General features: G+C 41.6%; 1 protein-coding gene across 2 annotated transcripts in view; it reads left to right on the forward strand.

Moving 5' to 3' along the window:
- LOXHD1 (lipoxygenase homology PLAT domains 1) overlaps positions 1 to 16306 on the forward strand; it is an 85550-nt gene that overhangs the window by 3216 nt on the left and 66028 nt on the right. Inside the window, exons 2-3 of one of the 2 annotated variants that reach the window (XM_042447859.1) lie at positions 7470 to 7578; positions 10689 to 10897. In XM_042447859.1, coding sequence (XP_042303793.1) covers positions 7470 to 7578; positions 10689 to 10897 — 318 coding nt within the window. Of the gene's footprint in view, positions 1 to 7469; positions 7579 to 10688; positions 10898 to 10963; positions 10994 to 16306 lie in introns of those variants that run through there. The other variant, XM_042447860.1, reaches the window with a different exon arrangement.

Here is a 16306-nt window from a genome sequence, read left to right on the forward strand (position 1 = left end):
TAGCCAAGCATCCTCTGCTCCCCCCAGATGAAGACCCATAGGGCTCAGTGCTCTTTAAGCTCCGTTTTTGGATTGATTCCTATGGGGAAAGAGGAGAGAGGGAGAGATGGCAGGACAACCCCATAGCCAAGCATCCTCTGCTCCCCCCAGATGAAGACCCATAGGGCTCACTGCTCTTTTAAAACTCCGTTTTTGGATTGATTCCTATGGGGAAGGGAGGTGAGGGATTTCAGTAAGCCAAGCCTCCCTTTTCCCTCTTTCCTGGGGGGCGGCGCCTCTCCCGAGCCGTCCAACCACTGAGTGGCGACGTCATCAGAAGACAGCCCACAAAACGTAATACAGCAAACCGTTCTGAGAACGGTTTCAAGAAAAAGGAATCGCAGTGCGGTAAACTGCCGTTCTGATCCCGTTCTGATCCCGTTTTGATTTCTAATGCGGTAATATCCGTTCCAGGAACGTTCTCATCACGTGATGATATGGAACGTTCTCAGAACGCAGTGCGATAATCTCCTAGGACTACAGGCTACCACTGGATATTTTTTTGGCAGGGGGGGAAGAAGATACTCTACCATTAGAATTTGAATTTTAGAAAGGAATCTCTTGGAAATTCCCAGAAGTAATGAAACCACCTTTTCTTTTTAATTGTGACCTTGGTGGTTATCTATACATTGCAGCCATTTTGCTATACAGCAGAGACAGTAGTCAAGATCCTATTCAGTGCTAACAGAGTATGATGTTCTGCTTAAGGGAACAATATAGAGGCAGAGACAATGTACTGGCATTCATTCCAGTTGCTGCTCTGGGTTATGCGGGAGGGGGAGGAGAAGTATCCTTATGCACTGCCCAGCCTTTAAACTGGCTTGTTGTGGTGGCTGGTGGGTGGCTGGAGAGGAGCTGCTTGCCTAAGGACCCTATTGCATGGAGTTAAAAAATACATTTTTTTAAAAAAGTGGCTTACTTTTCCCGAATTCAATTCAGGAGGCAGTTCCTATCACACCTAAATCACCACCGAATCACCACCCAGGTTCGTCCCAGATGCAGCCAGGGTTGTCTAGGTCGCTCCCATGGCCATTTTTAGCAACTTCTAAAAATGGCTATGGAAGTGACTTAGAAGCTTATTGCACCCATTTAATCCCCCTCAGCACTGAATGGAGTCTGCTTGGGGCTGAGGAACGGAATGGAGCCATTTTGAGGACACTTTGGTGTGTGACCCTGAGTGTCCCCTTTCCATTCCCATCCCTTAGACAACCCTGGCTTCATCTGGGATGGACCCGGGTCACAATTCGGTGGAGATTTAGGAACCAACTGCCTCCCAAATTAATGCTGAATTTGGGAAAGGTAAACTGCTCTTTTAATCCCATACAATAGGGTCCTAAGTTTATGTAGACATGTAACAAGTACAACTACTGATGCAATATCAGTGCAATCCTCCAGCAGCTTCTAGCTAATATCTCCTTAAGTTTGGAAAATAGTTGCAACACTGGGTAAAAAGCCATCTTTGAAGGGCTCCTTTTGCTTTTATCTTCTGAAAATAGCTACAACCAAGGTTTTGGCCTCCACCAGCAAAATGATGGATAAGACACATGAGAAGTGGGCCATTACTCAAGCCACTTTCAATTCCCAACTGTATTTTTTATCTGTAGTGCATCAGTACTGCAGTGAACTTTCTAGGGAAAATAAGACTTATTATATGCTAGCTTCCAGCAGAGCTCTCTTTTCAGGTTTCAATGGTGGATGAGTTTTTTTGAAAGGCAAGATTCACTGCAAGGAACAAAGACTGGCTCTTAGATAGACTGGAGATTGAGTTGCAAAAACAAGTACAGTACTATACCTTAAGGAAAAACTTTATGGTTCTGCCTCCTTCTCCCTAAAATCTTCTAATCACTGCATTAGATTTTATCAACAAAAGTTAAAAATAGTGTTTCTGTGCTAAGTAAAAATGCCCTGCCTTTTGTGGTTCCACTCATATGTTGGAAAGAGAAGTGGTGTTGGGGAGGCTTTTCAGCAGTTTTTCTTCTTGATAGCTAAAATGATAGATTTGGGTTTTGTTTTTTTTTAAAAAAATCACCTTGGATGTAATAAATGTTTTGAATCTGGGGACGGGCGGGGGGGGGGGGGGCTCTGGTGTCGTTAGGGTGCTGAATCCACTTTGGATTTGGGTCCACTAGTCTATAACCCAAAGCTAAGCTTGCCATAGTCCAGTCCCTCATATTCATATTAGGCAAATTATTATAATTATGCATATTATTAATTTGCATTCTGATTATGCAAATTCAGCTCATTAATCATTGGATTTTTTCTACCATTATGTTTCAACCTCAGTACCAGTACAAAACTGAGAGCTCTTTTTTCTTCTTTTCTCCCCTAGCTGGTGTGAAGAGAGGGAGGCTTCCATGCAGTCCCAGAGAGTAAAGGGACCCCCTTTACTCTGTTTAGGCTGTTTGGAAGGGAAGTTCCACTGTGCTGCATAGCTGTAGGTTCAAGCCCTTGACACAATTACTACACAACCCAAGGCCATCTCTACTTGCCTCCTTTTCTTTTTCACCTTCTGGGGCTGTCAGAGGAAAGGGGAAGAGAAGGGAAGGGAAGAATAAGGTGGCAATGCTACACCTGCACAGTAGCAAACAGAGCCTACAGGGCAGGATGAGGCTCCCACCAGTGCCAGGTTTTTTGCATGGTTTTCTGCTTCATCACCACTGCCACATTTTAATCTACCATCAACCTGTGACAAAGGAGAAATCCAGGATTTACTGCTTCAACTGGCCCAGCTGACTGGTACATTTTTCAGTCCTTTCAGTCTGGGATTTTCCCAGTTTTCCAGGATGAATGGCAACCCTACCAAGAGCAGACTCACTACTTCACTGATATTAGAAACAACAGCTCCCACTGAGGCGGTGTAGGATGTAGTTAAACATTCTGAGCTGGAAATGGAACCGCTCCCCAGGCCTCTCCAAGAAATTAATGTTATCAAGGCTGACAGAAGCCACTGCTGTCAAATTTGATTTTGTTGTCAATTGCCATCAAGTCGATTTCAACTTATGGCAACCCTGTGAATGAGAGACCTCCAAGTCACCCTGTCATCAACAGCCCTGCTCAGGTTTTGCAAACTCAGGTTTCCTTGTCAAGTCTCTCCATCTGCAGTAAAGTCTTCCTCTTTTCCTACTGCCTTCCACCTTGATAAGCATTATTGTTCTTTTTCTACTGAGTGATGGCTTCCCATGATATGACCTACATATAACTGTCTCTGGAGATTGTTACACATAGCTTTTAAACCACGAGTACACTGGGAAGGAAGCAGCTTTAGCAAAATTCATTGCATGACGATGCCGCTGAACCATAGCTGCCTTGTCCCCCACTTGCTTCTTTTCATTCAAAGGAGAAACCCATGAATTACCTGGCAACTGTGCAAATCTTCAGGTGTAAATGTCACTTCTAGGGCAGTTGTGTGATTGCCAGATACATGGTGTCAATATCCCCTCCCCCAGCTATTCTGAAATGCCCTAATTATCTTTTAATTTTTTATCTAATTATTTTCTTTCTTTTTTTTAAAAAAAAACTTTTTAAGAGTTAGTTCAGGGTTGCAGAGCTCTGGAATTATGTGGAACAAAAGGGAAAATGACAACAAAATAGTCCTAAAGGCATGCTGGGTAAGGCATTAGGTGTGGGGCTTAAGGGACAGTTCAGGTAGAGAGCATGATGGGGCAGCAGTCCTGGTCACGTAATTGTGAGAAGTGTGGTAACGACTGCGTAAAAGCAGTAAGTTCCCCCATTTTTAAATTAAAAGTGTGACTGCTGTGACAACAGGACCACATACAGTAATGTCCTTAGTTTAGTAATCCTGACTTCCAGGTCTGATTTACTCCAGGACCCATTTATTTGTCCTTTTGGCAATCCAGGATATCTACAGAATTCTCCTCCAGCACCACATATCAAATGAGTTGAGTCTGTCAGCCTTCTTCACTACCCAGCTTTCACAATCATATATAGAAATCAGAAATCCAGTGGCAAGGACAGTTCTGACTTTGCTAGTGAATGATATATCTTGAGGATCTTGACCTTCTCAATGTCTTCATTGTCTACTTTAAAGTAGGTAAATCATCTGGTCAGTATTTTTGCTTTCTTAATGTTCAGCTGTAAACCTACCTTTGCACTTTCTTACATGAGTTTCTTCTGCAGTAATTCCAAATCTTTGCTATTTTCTGCTAGTAGTATGATGTCATCTCCATATCTTAAATTGTTGATGTGCCTTCTCCAATTTTCACAGCTCCTTCTTCAGAATTAAATACAGCTTTCCATATGATATGTTCAGTGTAGAAGTTAAGCAGATAGAGTGATAGAATGCAACCTTGCACAACCCCTTGCCAACCATTCCATTTCTCCATATTCTGTCCTAATGGTGGCCTCTTCTCCTGACTACAGATTATGCATTACAATAGTCAAATGTGTATAAGAAACCACACTACTACTACTCAGAAGCAAGCTTCTGTCTCTCTGCTAGAAACTTGGGAACAGAAAAGCCAAGAGATTACCTCTGTCATGCCTAGACTGGAAGGCTGCGGCATATATTCCCTCTAGAAATGTGGAGATATAATGTTATTGTCTGCTGGAATGCTCTGGCAAAAATGAATCATGAAGCCTAACTATGCCATGTGCCCAAATAGAGTTGTGTGATACCATTATGTGTGTTGACAACAGGTTTTCCTGGCAGCAAAGGACTGTACTCAATAAACTAATGGCCATCAGTTTCCTTTCCCATAAGGTCTCTGAAAAAATACTACATGATAGTGTAGCATCACTTCCACAAAGGTGGTGTTTTGGGAAGGGCAAAATGGAAGCCAGTAGGGATTGGTGGTGGATTTGGTACAGAACTCCAACATTTTTGTAGGGATAGGTGAGATTTTTGTTTCAGTTCATTTTGGATAAATTTATCAAGAGTCACACATTTCTTCATATTTGGGATGGACAGACTTTTTGTTTAGACATATTTAGACAATTTGAATGTGGGAAGAACTGATGCTAACATCTGTATATCTATACCCAAGGTTTTGGATTCTTAACTCTTAAAATTGTAGCTTTGAATCCCTGAGTATCCAACTAGATTTCTACTGAGCTAGTGTTGCTCTCTCCCTGCCCTCAAGAGACTATTCATCTTTAATACCTGTAAGGCACAAGAAAGTCTTCCACCATGTTAGGGAATAACTGTTTCTGAAGAATATACCAAAATTTATTGGATTTTACAAAAGCCCTACATATTTCAGTTGAAAAGAATGTGGGCTTTTCAGTCTATTCTTTCTCCACAATAATTCAGATGTTTCTTGGGCATACATGTCCCAGTTCTCATCTGTAAAATGTAGAAAGGCATGGAGTTCTTCCAATAATGTTATTATTAACTGTATTTATACCCCACTTTACTCCAAAATTGGAGGTTGAGGCAGCTTACAATTTAAAACCAGTACAATATAGCTAAAAACATATCAAAATTCAAGATTAAAATTCAAGCTCACAAGAAAGTCTTGAAGACAACAGACTTCCCTTACTATTATTTCCCAGTAGGGTTGTCAGCTTTCCCATATTATAAGTAAGGTCCAGTTTTTGAGAGTCAGAAAACTTGCCCCTTATGGGACTGGCAGGAGTCTCTCATTATAAGGGATGCCCTCTATTTAGGAGTTGGAAAGCTTTTCCTATTCTATAGACCAGAAGTGGGCAAAGTGTACCCTGTGAGTTGTATGCAGCCTCTTGGAACCATTTTTGTGGCCCTAGGGCCCACTAGGAGTCAAATATATTCTGAATCACCTGTTGCTCTCTCTTCTGGGTAACTCTGAATTCTAGTATTGTGAGAAGGTGAAAATTCACTTTCATTCCCACCATGCTTAATTTAATATGCTCAACATGGTGTAGTGGTTTGAACATTGGACTACAATCCTGGAGACCTGGATTCAATTCCCTGCTTGGCTGTGGAAACCTATTGGATGACCTTGGTCAAGTCACACACTCTAGCCCCAGAAAATCCTGTGATAGGTTCACTATAGTGTCACCATAAGCCAGAAACAACTTGAAGGCACACAGTAACAGCAACAGTACCTTTATGCAAAATTACCTCTTTTTCACTGACTTGCTCTCACTGATGAGTTATCTATTCAGCACAGCCTTGGTTTGGCACCATTAATCTTTCCTCGGTGTGGTTTCCATGTATGAAAAAGCAAGCTTCTGGATACTACAGCCACTGAAGATGTAGCTAATTAGAATTCAAAGTATGTGGATTAATTAACAGGATCAAAATTAATAGGCAGTGTTTGCCCTTTTAGACACCAAGGCCTTGTAGTGTAGTTGATGGAAGCGGTTTGATTTGCCAGGGCTCGTTCTACAGGGCAAAGCAATGTTTTAATTGCACGTTCCGACTGAAGCGATTACATATTAACACCAGGGCAAATGGATCCACCCCAGGGATGAGCTTGATGGGTTGCATCTAATACATGTAGCTGCAAAGGGCCCAGTGGAATCAGGCTTACTTAGTCACTATTATTAATTCCTTTTAAGGAGGCAAAACTAATTAGGTTTAATAAAAACAATTCCAATGAGTGTGCAAGGGGGGATTTTTACATTTAGTCATGCTATTATACTCGTTCCCAAACCCCCAATAATTCCTATGACTATTTTTCATTCAAAACACCTTTTTTTTCAGAGTACAAACTGCTTTGGAATTCTTTGCTCATTTCTCCTTATAAATCCCATTTGGTGTTTCCAATGCAGTATGGAAGTGTGTGGGTTACACAGAACACTTTTGTCTTGCATGAATGATTTTCTTCAAGGGGAAAGATATGTCAAAGATCATTTCTTTCCCATTCCACCCTTTGTTGGAATATTTGAACTTGAATATGGAATGTGTGATTCATTCTGGCTTTGTGGGTGATTATGGGAAGAAGAGAGCTTTGGTCATCTTGGTGGATGACCTATGCTGGGAACTAGACAGGGGGATTGTGTCCCTATTTGTTCTGCAGGACTTCTCAGCAGCATTTGATATCACAGACCATGGTATTCCTCTGGGCCTCCTCTCTGAGATGAGACTTGAGGACCCTTTTATGCAGTGGTTCCAGTCTTTCTTGGAGAGACAAACTCATAAGATGGTGCTGGGGGGCTCCTGTTCAACCCAACAGGGTTCTGTTTTATCCTCTGTGATGTTTAACATCTACATGAATCCACTGGGAGTGTCTTGGGTGTTGAGTTCAGGTGTCACCATTCTCTTCCCAAAGGAGATGATCATAAAGGCAGGTCTTTTGTTGTGCTGGAAAAATCCATTTTATAAAAGCACACTCTTAGGAAGAAGAACAAAGTGCTACAACAGCATGTGGAGAGGCATAGAAAAAGCTGCTACTCTCCCATTCTGTTTCGGCTTTCTTTTCTTGTGCAACAAGGTTCTGAGAAGCCAAGCTGATTAACTTCCTGTGCACATTTGTGCTTTTCCTATTTAGAACGCTGACCGTGATCGCAAAAGCATTGGTAATTCATCCCTGACACAAGACAGCAATGCAAATGTGATGGATAAGAAAACTTCAGATGGATCTACTCCAGATGGGCCATGTAAGACAATATTTTATAGTGGGGGGAAGGGGCAAAGCAAAGGGTATTTGACACTTAAGGCTGTGACACTGCTTAAATCTGAGACCTACTTTTCTCTGAGAGGATAGATGTTTGGAAGGCTGGGCTTTTCCAGGAAGTCCAGACAGGGAAACAGCTTACTGTTTCTTCATGCTATAAAGGTTGCAGAGGAAAAGAGAGGAGTGGAATAGAGAGGAGAGGAAAGGAGATGAGAGAGAATTCCTTGAAAACTAGCTATCAGGAGAAAGTGTAAAGGCTTGTCAAGCCATCAGTCTGTTTAGGATTATCGGACGTTCTACCTTGTGGCTCATTTGAGAAGGCTAGGAATTAATGAAATCTTCAGGTCACAAAATGGTGGTACAGTAACAGTGCCAGTCACCAAAGAGCAGTGGGAGGAAGTGCCATGGACACTGCTGATATCTAATATTTATTTGTAAACCACTAAATATCACTAAATGTTTTACCACAAAATGTTCCCCTTGACAGAGAATTCCATATCAAAATTCTCCATTTATTTTTGAAGAAATGTGACTCAGCCTCCCCATTTCAGGCAAATTGTTGTGATCCAGAGGCTTTTTACTCTACTCCCTAAAAGGTCCTCTCAAAATATTTTTACTTATCTTCTGCCACTTCTTCCCACTTTCTCCTTCTTTCACACTTAACTTGAACTCTATTTTGTTGCCATTCTCAAAATGTCAAGATTTACAAACATTTTTCCAAGTTTTCCTTACAATGATAAATTACAATGCAAAATGTTAAATGTGGGTAAAGAATACACTTTCTGTTGTTGTTGTTGTTGTTGTTGTTGTTGTTGTTGTTGTTAGCTGCCTCTCCCTATGGATCAAGGTGGAGTGGAGAACAAAAACAAATTATGATGCAACAACAACAAAGACACATGACACCAGTTTAAAAACATATGACATCAATTAAAAGAGTATATACAACTAATACATATTAAAAACAATCAAGTCATACTTTGATATGCATAATTTAAAAATCATCTGGAAGAATGAATTAAATGTCCCACAGAAGACCTTAGTGTACGGAGTGGATTATGTAAAAGAAGATAATCCCATAGGTAACCTGGACTCAAACCATGGGCTTCAAAGGTAACAACCATTATTTTGTACCGTGCCCGGAAACTAACTGACACTCAAAAGAGTGATTTTGATATTTGTGTGATATGATCACTCTAGATGTGCCAGTAACCAATTTGGTTGCTATGTTTTGAACTAACAGAACAGAGGTAGCCCAAGGTACAGTACATTGCAGAGGTCTGGCCTTGAGGTTACCAGCATGTGCACTAGATCCTCCAGCTCTAGGAAGGAGTGCAACTGGTGTAACAGTCAAAACTGATAGTAAGCATTTAGGTGAACAACTCTGCAGAAAAAACTTTAAAGATATCATATTGTTAGACCCTGAGGTCCAGCTGAAAATGTACTCTGTCTGAGGGCCACTGAGGCTCCTTGGCCCACAGTTTGAGAGACTCTGATTTGAGATGGTTCTACTTTGATTATTTAATAGTCCATCTTCTATCCCATATTTCCTCCATGATTGAAGTCAAGGAAGCTAAACACAGTGCTTCTGAAATGGTCGTTTACTCAGGTACCTACAAGCACCCTGGCTTAGGTTCAGCAAGGTTCCTTCAAGCCATTTATGAAACCATTTCACAAGTCCATTCAAGCTTGTTCTCCAGTTTGCTATCATCAGGGGAGGGTCGTATACCCTCCACCTTCACAGACACACCTGGTGAGATCACGAGAGAGGCTACTCAGTGGCTCCTCCCAGGTTTTGGAAGTCCTTCCCTAGGAAAGCTAGGATGGCTACCTTTTTACTGTTCTTCTGCTGGCAAGTGAAAACTTTCCCACTCTGACCAGCTTTTAGCAACTGACTACAAGAACCTTTAATAGTGGGGTGTTTTATTGTCTTTTTGGAGCTGTACAGATGGGCAGAAAGAGGCAGTGAGTTGCTGCCCCTTTCTGCCCCAGATTAGTGCCATGGCAGGGGCACATGGCACCAATCCAGCCTCCGCAAAGCACAAAAAGGAGCCGGTTTTTCAGCTCCTTTTTGTGCCCACGAAAGGGCACCATAGTTGCTCCCGCGCAGCTTGATGGCACCCCTTTGGCACAGCACCATTTGGGCGCTGCACCAAAGGGGCATCATCATGCCGTGCACAGTCTGAATGGGTGTGCACCAAGATGGCACCCGGTTCATGCAGTAAGAGCTTTGAGTGTGGAGACGCTCACCCCACCCTCAGGACAATGCTTTTCGCCCGTCTGTACTGGGACATCATCTAGTAAATGGATTTTGTTTAAGTGATTCTAATTTTATGGATAGTTTAACTGAATTTCAACAGGAAACTGGAAATGTTTTCATTTATGGACTTGTAAGTGCTTAAAACTGTATTTGTTTCAAATTGAATAAGTCACCTTGTGGCGTAGTAATGTGAGTGTTGAAATACAACTCTGGAGACCAGGGTTTGATTCTCACCTTGGTCATGAAACTCACTGGGTGACTTTGAGCAAGTCACATGCTCTCAACCTTGAGGGAAGGCAATGGCAAACCTCCTCTGAACAAATCTTGTCAAGAAAATCCCAGCATAGGTTTGGTTTAGGGTTGCCATAAGTTGGAAATGACTTGAAAGCACACAGCAACAACAACAAGATCAACAAAAGCCACTTTGTATTGAGACAAAGGCCAGATGAAATGTTGTAATAACAACGATAATAATAACAGCAACAACAACAGTAAATCTAATGACAGACTCTCTCAGATCCCAAAGTTGATGGTTAGTATTGTCTTGTCTTTCTATAACATTATTTTTCATTAAGTTATATATTCTTAATGTATTTGCCTCTCATCATCTCTGTAAATCTAATATGAATGCATGAAACTGCTTTATATATGATGACTGACCTAATCTAATATTGTATAGCATGGCTTCATAGGGTCACAAACTGAAGTCTATCCCACAGTTTGCTGTTTAAAAGATTGAACCAGAGACCTTCAGCATGAAAATACATGCCCAGCGTGAAAGTACATCATTCCGTCTCTGGTTTTACCTACATTGTTGGCTTTTTTCTTTCTTTCAGTCATTCCTTACCACATCATCGTCACCACAGGTAGTGAGTTAGGTTCTGACACTGACAGTCGAGTTTTTCTCATCATGATGGGACCTCAGAATATTAGAACAGAACGGCTGTGGCTTGATCTCCCAGAAGGACAGGATGAATTTGCAGATGCCTCTGTGGAGAAATTCTATGTTATGGGACGGGATGTTGAAGAATTAAAAAAAATAGAGGTAAGCCACAAGACTGAAGTGTGACATCTGGAAGTATGGAGGACCAGAAAGGCTGACAGTTGCCTTAAAGGGAGCAGAGACACTGAAGACTCTCATGTAAGAAGATGTCTTAGGGTGAATTGAAGCCATTACCTTGAACTATTCCAGTTTGGCATGGGCAGTCCCAATTAAGCATCTGTTTCCCCATTTTTAAAATGTTGCAGTTTCTTTCTTCTCCTCCCACTCTCCCCTTTTGTCCTCTGCTCACTTCAGTGTCTGCAAACTGAGTTCAAAGTGCCAAAGTAGTTTGTAGTTGTACTCAGTTAACTCAGCAGGGAGGAGAGGAAAAGAAAGGACAAGACCTTGCCTTTCCCTGTAGACTCCAGCAAAAGCAAACTACTGAAGCCTAAGTGTGTGTGTGTGTTTTCTTTCTCTTTAATAACATTTGTCATCCTGACCATATGCTGCCACTGCTTAGCTGCACAACGCACTATTAATTTGTGAAATGTTGACGGATATGTGAACCATCAGTTCTTTTAGCTCAGAGGTTTACAACCTGTGACAGGTGTGCATGTTTCTACTTGGCTTCTGAAATTATTGAGAGAATGTGTCTTCCCATTGCCAGAATTCCCACTTCCCCATCACTATTTTCCTGCTTTTAGGTGTGTGCTTGCTTATGCATGTATATGTGCATATTTGCATATGTGTATGACCCCTGTCCCTGCATTCGAAACTGAATGTACTGCTGGGACCATGATGGTTTATATTCTTCATCAGATTAAATGCTGTCATTTCTCTTTGTCCGTGAGATAGTCTACATGTAAGTGTATTATGTGAATTGTTAGACACTTTCTCAGAATCACATTGATGGTTTGTTGATCTGGAGCAAACAGTGAGTCCATTGTAAGGAGGGTATATCCAGGGTGTAGTGCTGAAAAGGCTGGATATTGTCTGAACTGCTCATACCAGATTCTGGGATTGGGTCCTGCGTCATGCATACTCCCTACTGAGAGGATGAGGGAGGCCATTTTATTTGGCCTTCACAGACAGGAACAAGGAGTAATGAGAGTAAAGTGTATTTTAACTTGTTATTTTAGAGTAAACGAGGTAAAGTGCAAAAGAAAGGAGAAGGGGGAGAAGGAGTGAATTTGGTAGAATGTTGGAGTGGGCTGGATAATGATTGTATGGAGTGAGAGAAAGAGACAGAAAGAGAGAGAGTGAGTAAAGGAGAAAATCAACAATTGGTGAGTGAGGCTTTAGAGTTGAAAGTGGTTCTGGTGCAGAGACTGATTTGTTCAAACGCAAACTAAAAAAGAGTATGAAATGATAACTGCAAGCTTATTATAAACATCTTTTAAATATACTTTACATATTTTAAAATATAATTTACATATTTAATAATTTTGCCAACCTGTTCTTTTAGCTTGGCTATCAAAGACTTCATTGAAGCAAAAGAGGAAGAAATATTTAGGATATGATGGCAATGGATTACTAATAAGAGGTGGGATAGTGAATTGTGTTATTTTTAAAAGTATCCTCTTGCTCCTGAGGAGTGGACTTAGGTGAAGCAGGTACAACAATCTGCCTGGCACTTTTACACTGATTTAGCAGGACTCTTGGTGTATGTGTGTGTGTGTGTGTGTGTATATAAGAGCCAGTTTTGTTTATTTTAAAATGTACTATGGGTTCTAAAATTTTGCTTATTTCACTGCTTGTGCATACAGACATGAAAAGTTTTCTCCCCTCCAATTAGATTACAATACATTTTGTGCTTTTTTGATAGTTTTGGCTTGCTTGCTTTTTCAGAGCTTTTGTGGCCCAAATTTTATGAATTCCTTTTTGAGTGTAAAATACTTTTTTTGTTGTTGCTATTGTTGCTACTAAGACAATAAGCTCAGGCAAAAGCAAACTGCTGCAGCCTGTCCTTGTTGCGACAGCTAAGAAGGCCAATGCGATTTTAGGCTGCATCAATAGAAGTATAGTGTCTAGATCAGGGGTAGGCAATCTTTTTGAGCCGGGGGCCGGGTTGCTGTCCCTCAGACAACTGGGGGGGCCGAAGCCAAAAAATAAATAATTAAATAATTTTTTAAAAAAACTAAATATATAAATAAACTAGGACAAATGTAGGACAAAATTTTCAAATGGAAGACACTTTTTTTAAAAAAAATGGAGGACACGTGAAAAAATTTGCTGATTTTTAAAAAAATGTTAATATAAATGCATGTTTCTGAGGCTTCTATAGACAATTGCCACCCAAAGGCCCCGGCGGCCCCAAGGCCTTGCCGGGCCGCATCCGGCCCGCGGGCCTCAGGTTGCCTACCCCTGGTCTAGATCAAGGGAAGTAATAGTGCCCCACCTGGAATATTGTGTCCAGTTCTGGGCGCCACAATTCAAAAAGGACATTGAGAAACTGGAGCGTGTCCAAAGGAGGGCGACTAAAATGGTGAAGGGTCTGGAAACCATGCCCTATGAGGAACGCCTTAGGGAGCTGGGTATGTTTAGCCTGGAGAAAAGAGAAAAGAAGGTTAAGAGGTGATATGATAGCCCTGTTTAAATATTTGAAGGGATGTCATATTGAGGAGAGAGCAAGCTTATTTTCTGCTGCTCCAGAGACTAGGACCCAGAGCAATGGATGCAAGCTCCAGGAAAAGAGATTCCACCTCAACATTAGGAGGAACTTCCTGACAGTAAGGGCTGTTCGACAGTGGAACAAACTCCCTCGAAGTGTAGTGGAGTCTCCCTCCTTGGAGGTCTTCAAACCGAGGCTAGATGGCCATCTGTCGGAGATGCTTTGATTTGGGTTTCCTGCATGTCAGGGGGTTGGACTGGATGGCCCTTGCGGTCTCTTCCAACTCTATGATTCTATGATTCTATGATTCTATGATTCCTTGTTAATAAGTTTTGCCATCTTGACCACTCTTGAATGTTGATTGGGCCAAGATGGTGGAAGCTGAGCCAGTTTTCCTCTGTGAAATGTGCAAAAGCCCATTTATGATGAATAGCCAGAACTGACTGGACATTTCCATAGCAGGGGTTGGTGTGGCACATAGGGTTTGAGGTGGGAAGAATATGGTGTGGTGCAACCCTATTCTGATTAAATAAATTATTTTATCTGCTTTCATTTATAAAGACAAAGACGTTCCCAAATCAAATATCTATCTTGGGAGGGATATAGCAAGTTTGGTAGATTGCAAATCATGCAGACTCAATGCATAAATATTCCCTTCCTTTATTGAAAACCAAACAAAACACCCTATAGGCATCCATTTTGTATGCAAGATATTAAAATCTCTCATTCTTTTGTGTTAAAATCTTTCCTTTTTTGATGGCATGAGCTTTCCTGACTTTAGTCCACTTCATCAGATGCATGAAATTTTATTGTGTGTTGCAGATAAATACACACATGACTTGTGGGGAGATGAATATTGTTAAATGCAAAGTCAGAGTGAAATGAAAAACAGAAATGAAAGGCAGGCAGTGTTGGTCGTCTTATTAATGGTGGTCATTCACAAAACATTTGTCACTAGTGTTTTGTGTCTTAGGCAGCAGCTGTTTTATGAATGACCACTCTTAATAATGTGATTGCCCTTGTCTGTGCTTCCTGCGTTGCATCATGCATCAGTTAAAGCATACTGCGGTTCATGAAATCTCTTGTCCTCATAAATCTGTGAATCTTAAAAGTGCCAGAGTACTTATTTTTGTTCTTGTTTCAGCAGAGTAATAGAGCTACCCTTCTGGGAAACGATTTGGGAATTGGTTGTGTTTGTGTGGCATGCCATTTGGGATGGCTCTCTGCATTGTTTTAAAAATCTGTAAGTGTAGTTTTTTAAAAGAAAAAAAGAAGAAAGGCTTGACAAAGTGTTGATCTCTATCAGAGATTGGATTTCATAAATGGCCTGCAGTGAGGAGAAATTCTTGTATAATTTTCTGACTTGACATGGAAATTGTTTTCACAGCTTGCCAGACCTTGGGAGACCTCTCCTAGGAGAGCATTAATCATGGCTCATAAGCAATGCTCACCGATTAGAGAGTCCTCTCAGCACAGGAACCATTATATAACCAGGGGTCCAAGAAGCACAATTTACATAGACTTATCATTCATTGCAATTTTTTAAAACAATACTCTTCCTCAAGACTCTTTGTAGTGTAGCTAGTCTTGCATGGGAGTTTCACCTTTATGTGTCTGCCTTGCTGCATGAGAATATCATCTACAGAGAGGAAGAAATATGTGGTCCTCCAGACTGCAGCTCCCATCACCACTGGCTATGCTGGCTATGGAGCCCTGATGGCACAGTGGTTAAATGTCAGCACTGCAGCCACAAGGTTGTGAGTTCAATCCCAGGTAGGTCTCCAAGGTCCACTATAATAATAGTTTTTATTTGTATATTTCTCACCTCTCCCTGCGGATTGAGGCGGGAGTACAACAGGAAATTTAAAATTACAATTCAGTTAAAATACATTCATATGACATAAAATCCAAAAAACACAGCAATAAACCTATAAAAATTCATTATCAACATCTAGCTTCCCATACATGCTCAGATAGCAGATCAGGGGGATAGGCTTGCCGGAAGAGATCCGTCTTGAGTGCCTTCTTGAAGGCATCTAAGGTGGTAATAAGATGGATCTCCTCCGGCAAGCCATTTCACAATTTAGGAACCATAGCAGTAAATGCCCTGTGGGAAGTAGATCTTAGTCTAGTCTTTGAGTAATCCAATAGGTTCTTCCTAGTTGTTCTGAGAGTGTGTGGCGGATTGTGTAGGGAGAGGCATTCCTTCAAGTAACTTGAGCCCAAGCCATGTAGGGCTTTAAAGGTAATGACCAACATTTTGTACTGTGCCCGGAAACTATTCGGCAGCCAGTAAAAAGATTTTAGTACTGGTGTTATGTGGTCTGACCTAGGTGTACCAGTGACCAATCTGGCTGCCGCATTTTGCACCAATTGAAGTTTCCAAATTTGGCACAAAGGTAGCCCCATGTAGAGCGCATTACAGAAATCAAGAAGAGAGATTACCAGTGCGAGTACCACTGCTTCAAAGTCCTTTCGGTTCAGGTAGGGGTGCAATTGGTGTATCAACCAAAGTTGATACCAGGCACTTCTGGTATCATCATCCACCAGGCCTGCCTGGAAGAAGACGAGCCCTCCCTTCATCCACCATCTTGAGGGAGAGAGGAGAGGCAGGCTAGCTCCACACCAGGCCTGCCTGGAAGAAGACAAGCCCTCCCTCCGGTCCATCTGCCTTGGTCCAGGCCTCAGAGGGAGAGAAAAACTGCTGGACCTGACCCCCTCCCCTCCTCACCATTCCCTTCTCCTTTTGTGTCATGTCTTTTAGATTGTAAGCCTGCAGGCAGGGAACCGTCTATCATCCCCTCTGTTGTAAACCGCTTGGATTCCCAGTGATTGGGTGGTATATAAATAAATCCTATTAT

Source organism: Sceloporus undulatus, chromosome 2 (assembly GCF_019175285.1).
Source record: "Sceloporus undulatus isolate JIND9_A2432 ecotype Alabama chromosome 2, SceUnd_v1.1, whole genome shotgun sequence".
Lineage (NCBI taxonomy): Eukaryota > Metazoa > Chordata > Lepidosauria > Squamata > Phrynosomatidae > Sceloporus > Sceloporus undulatus.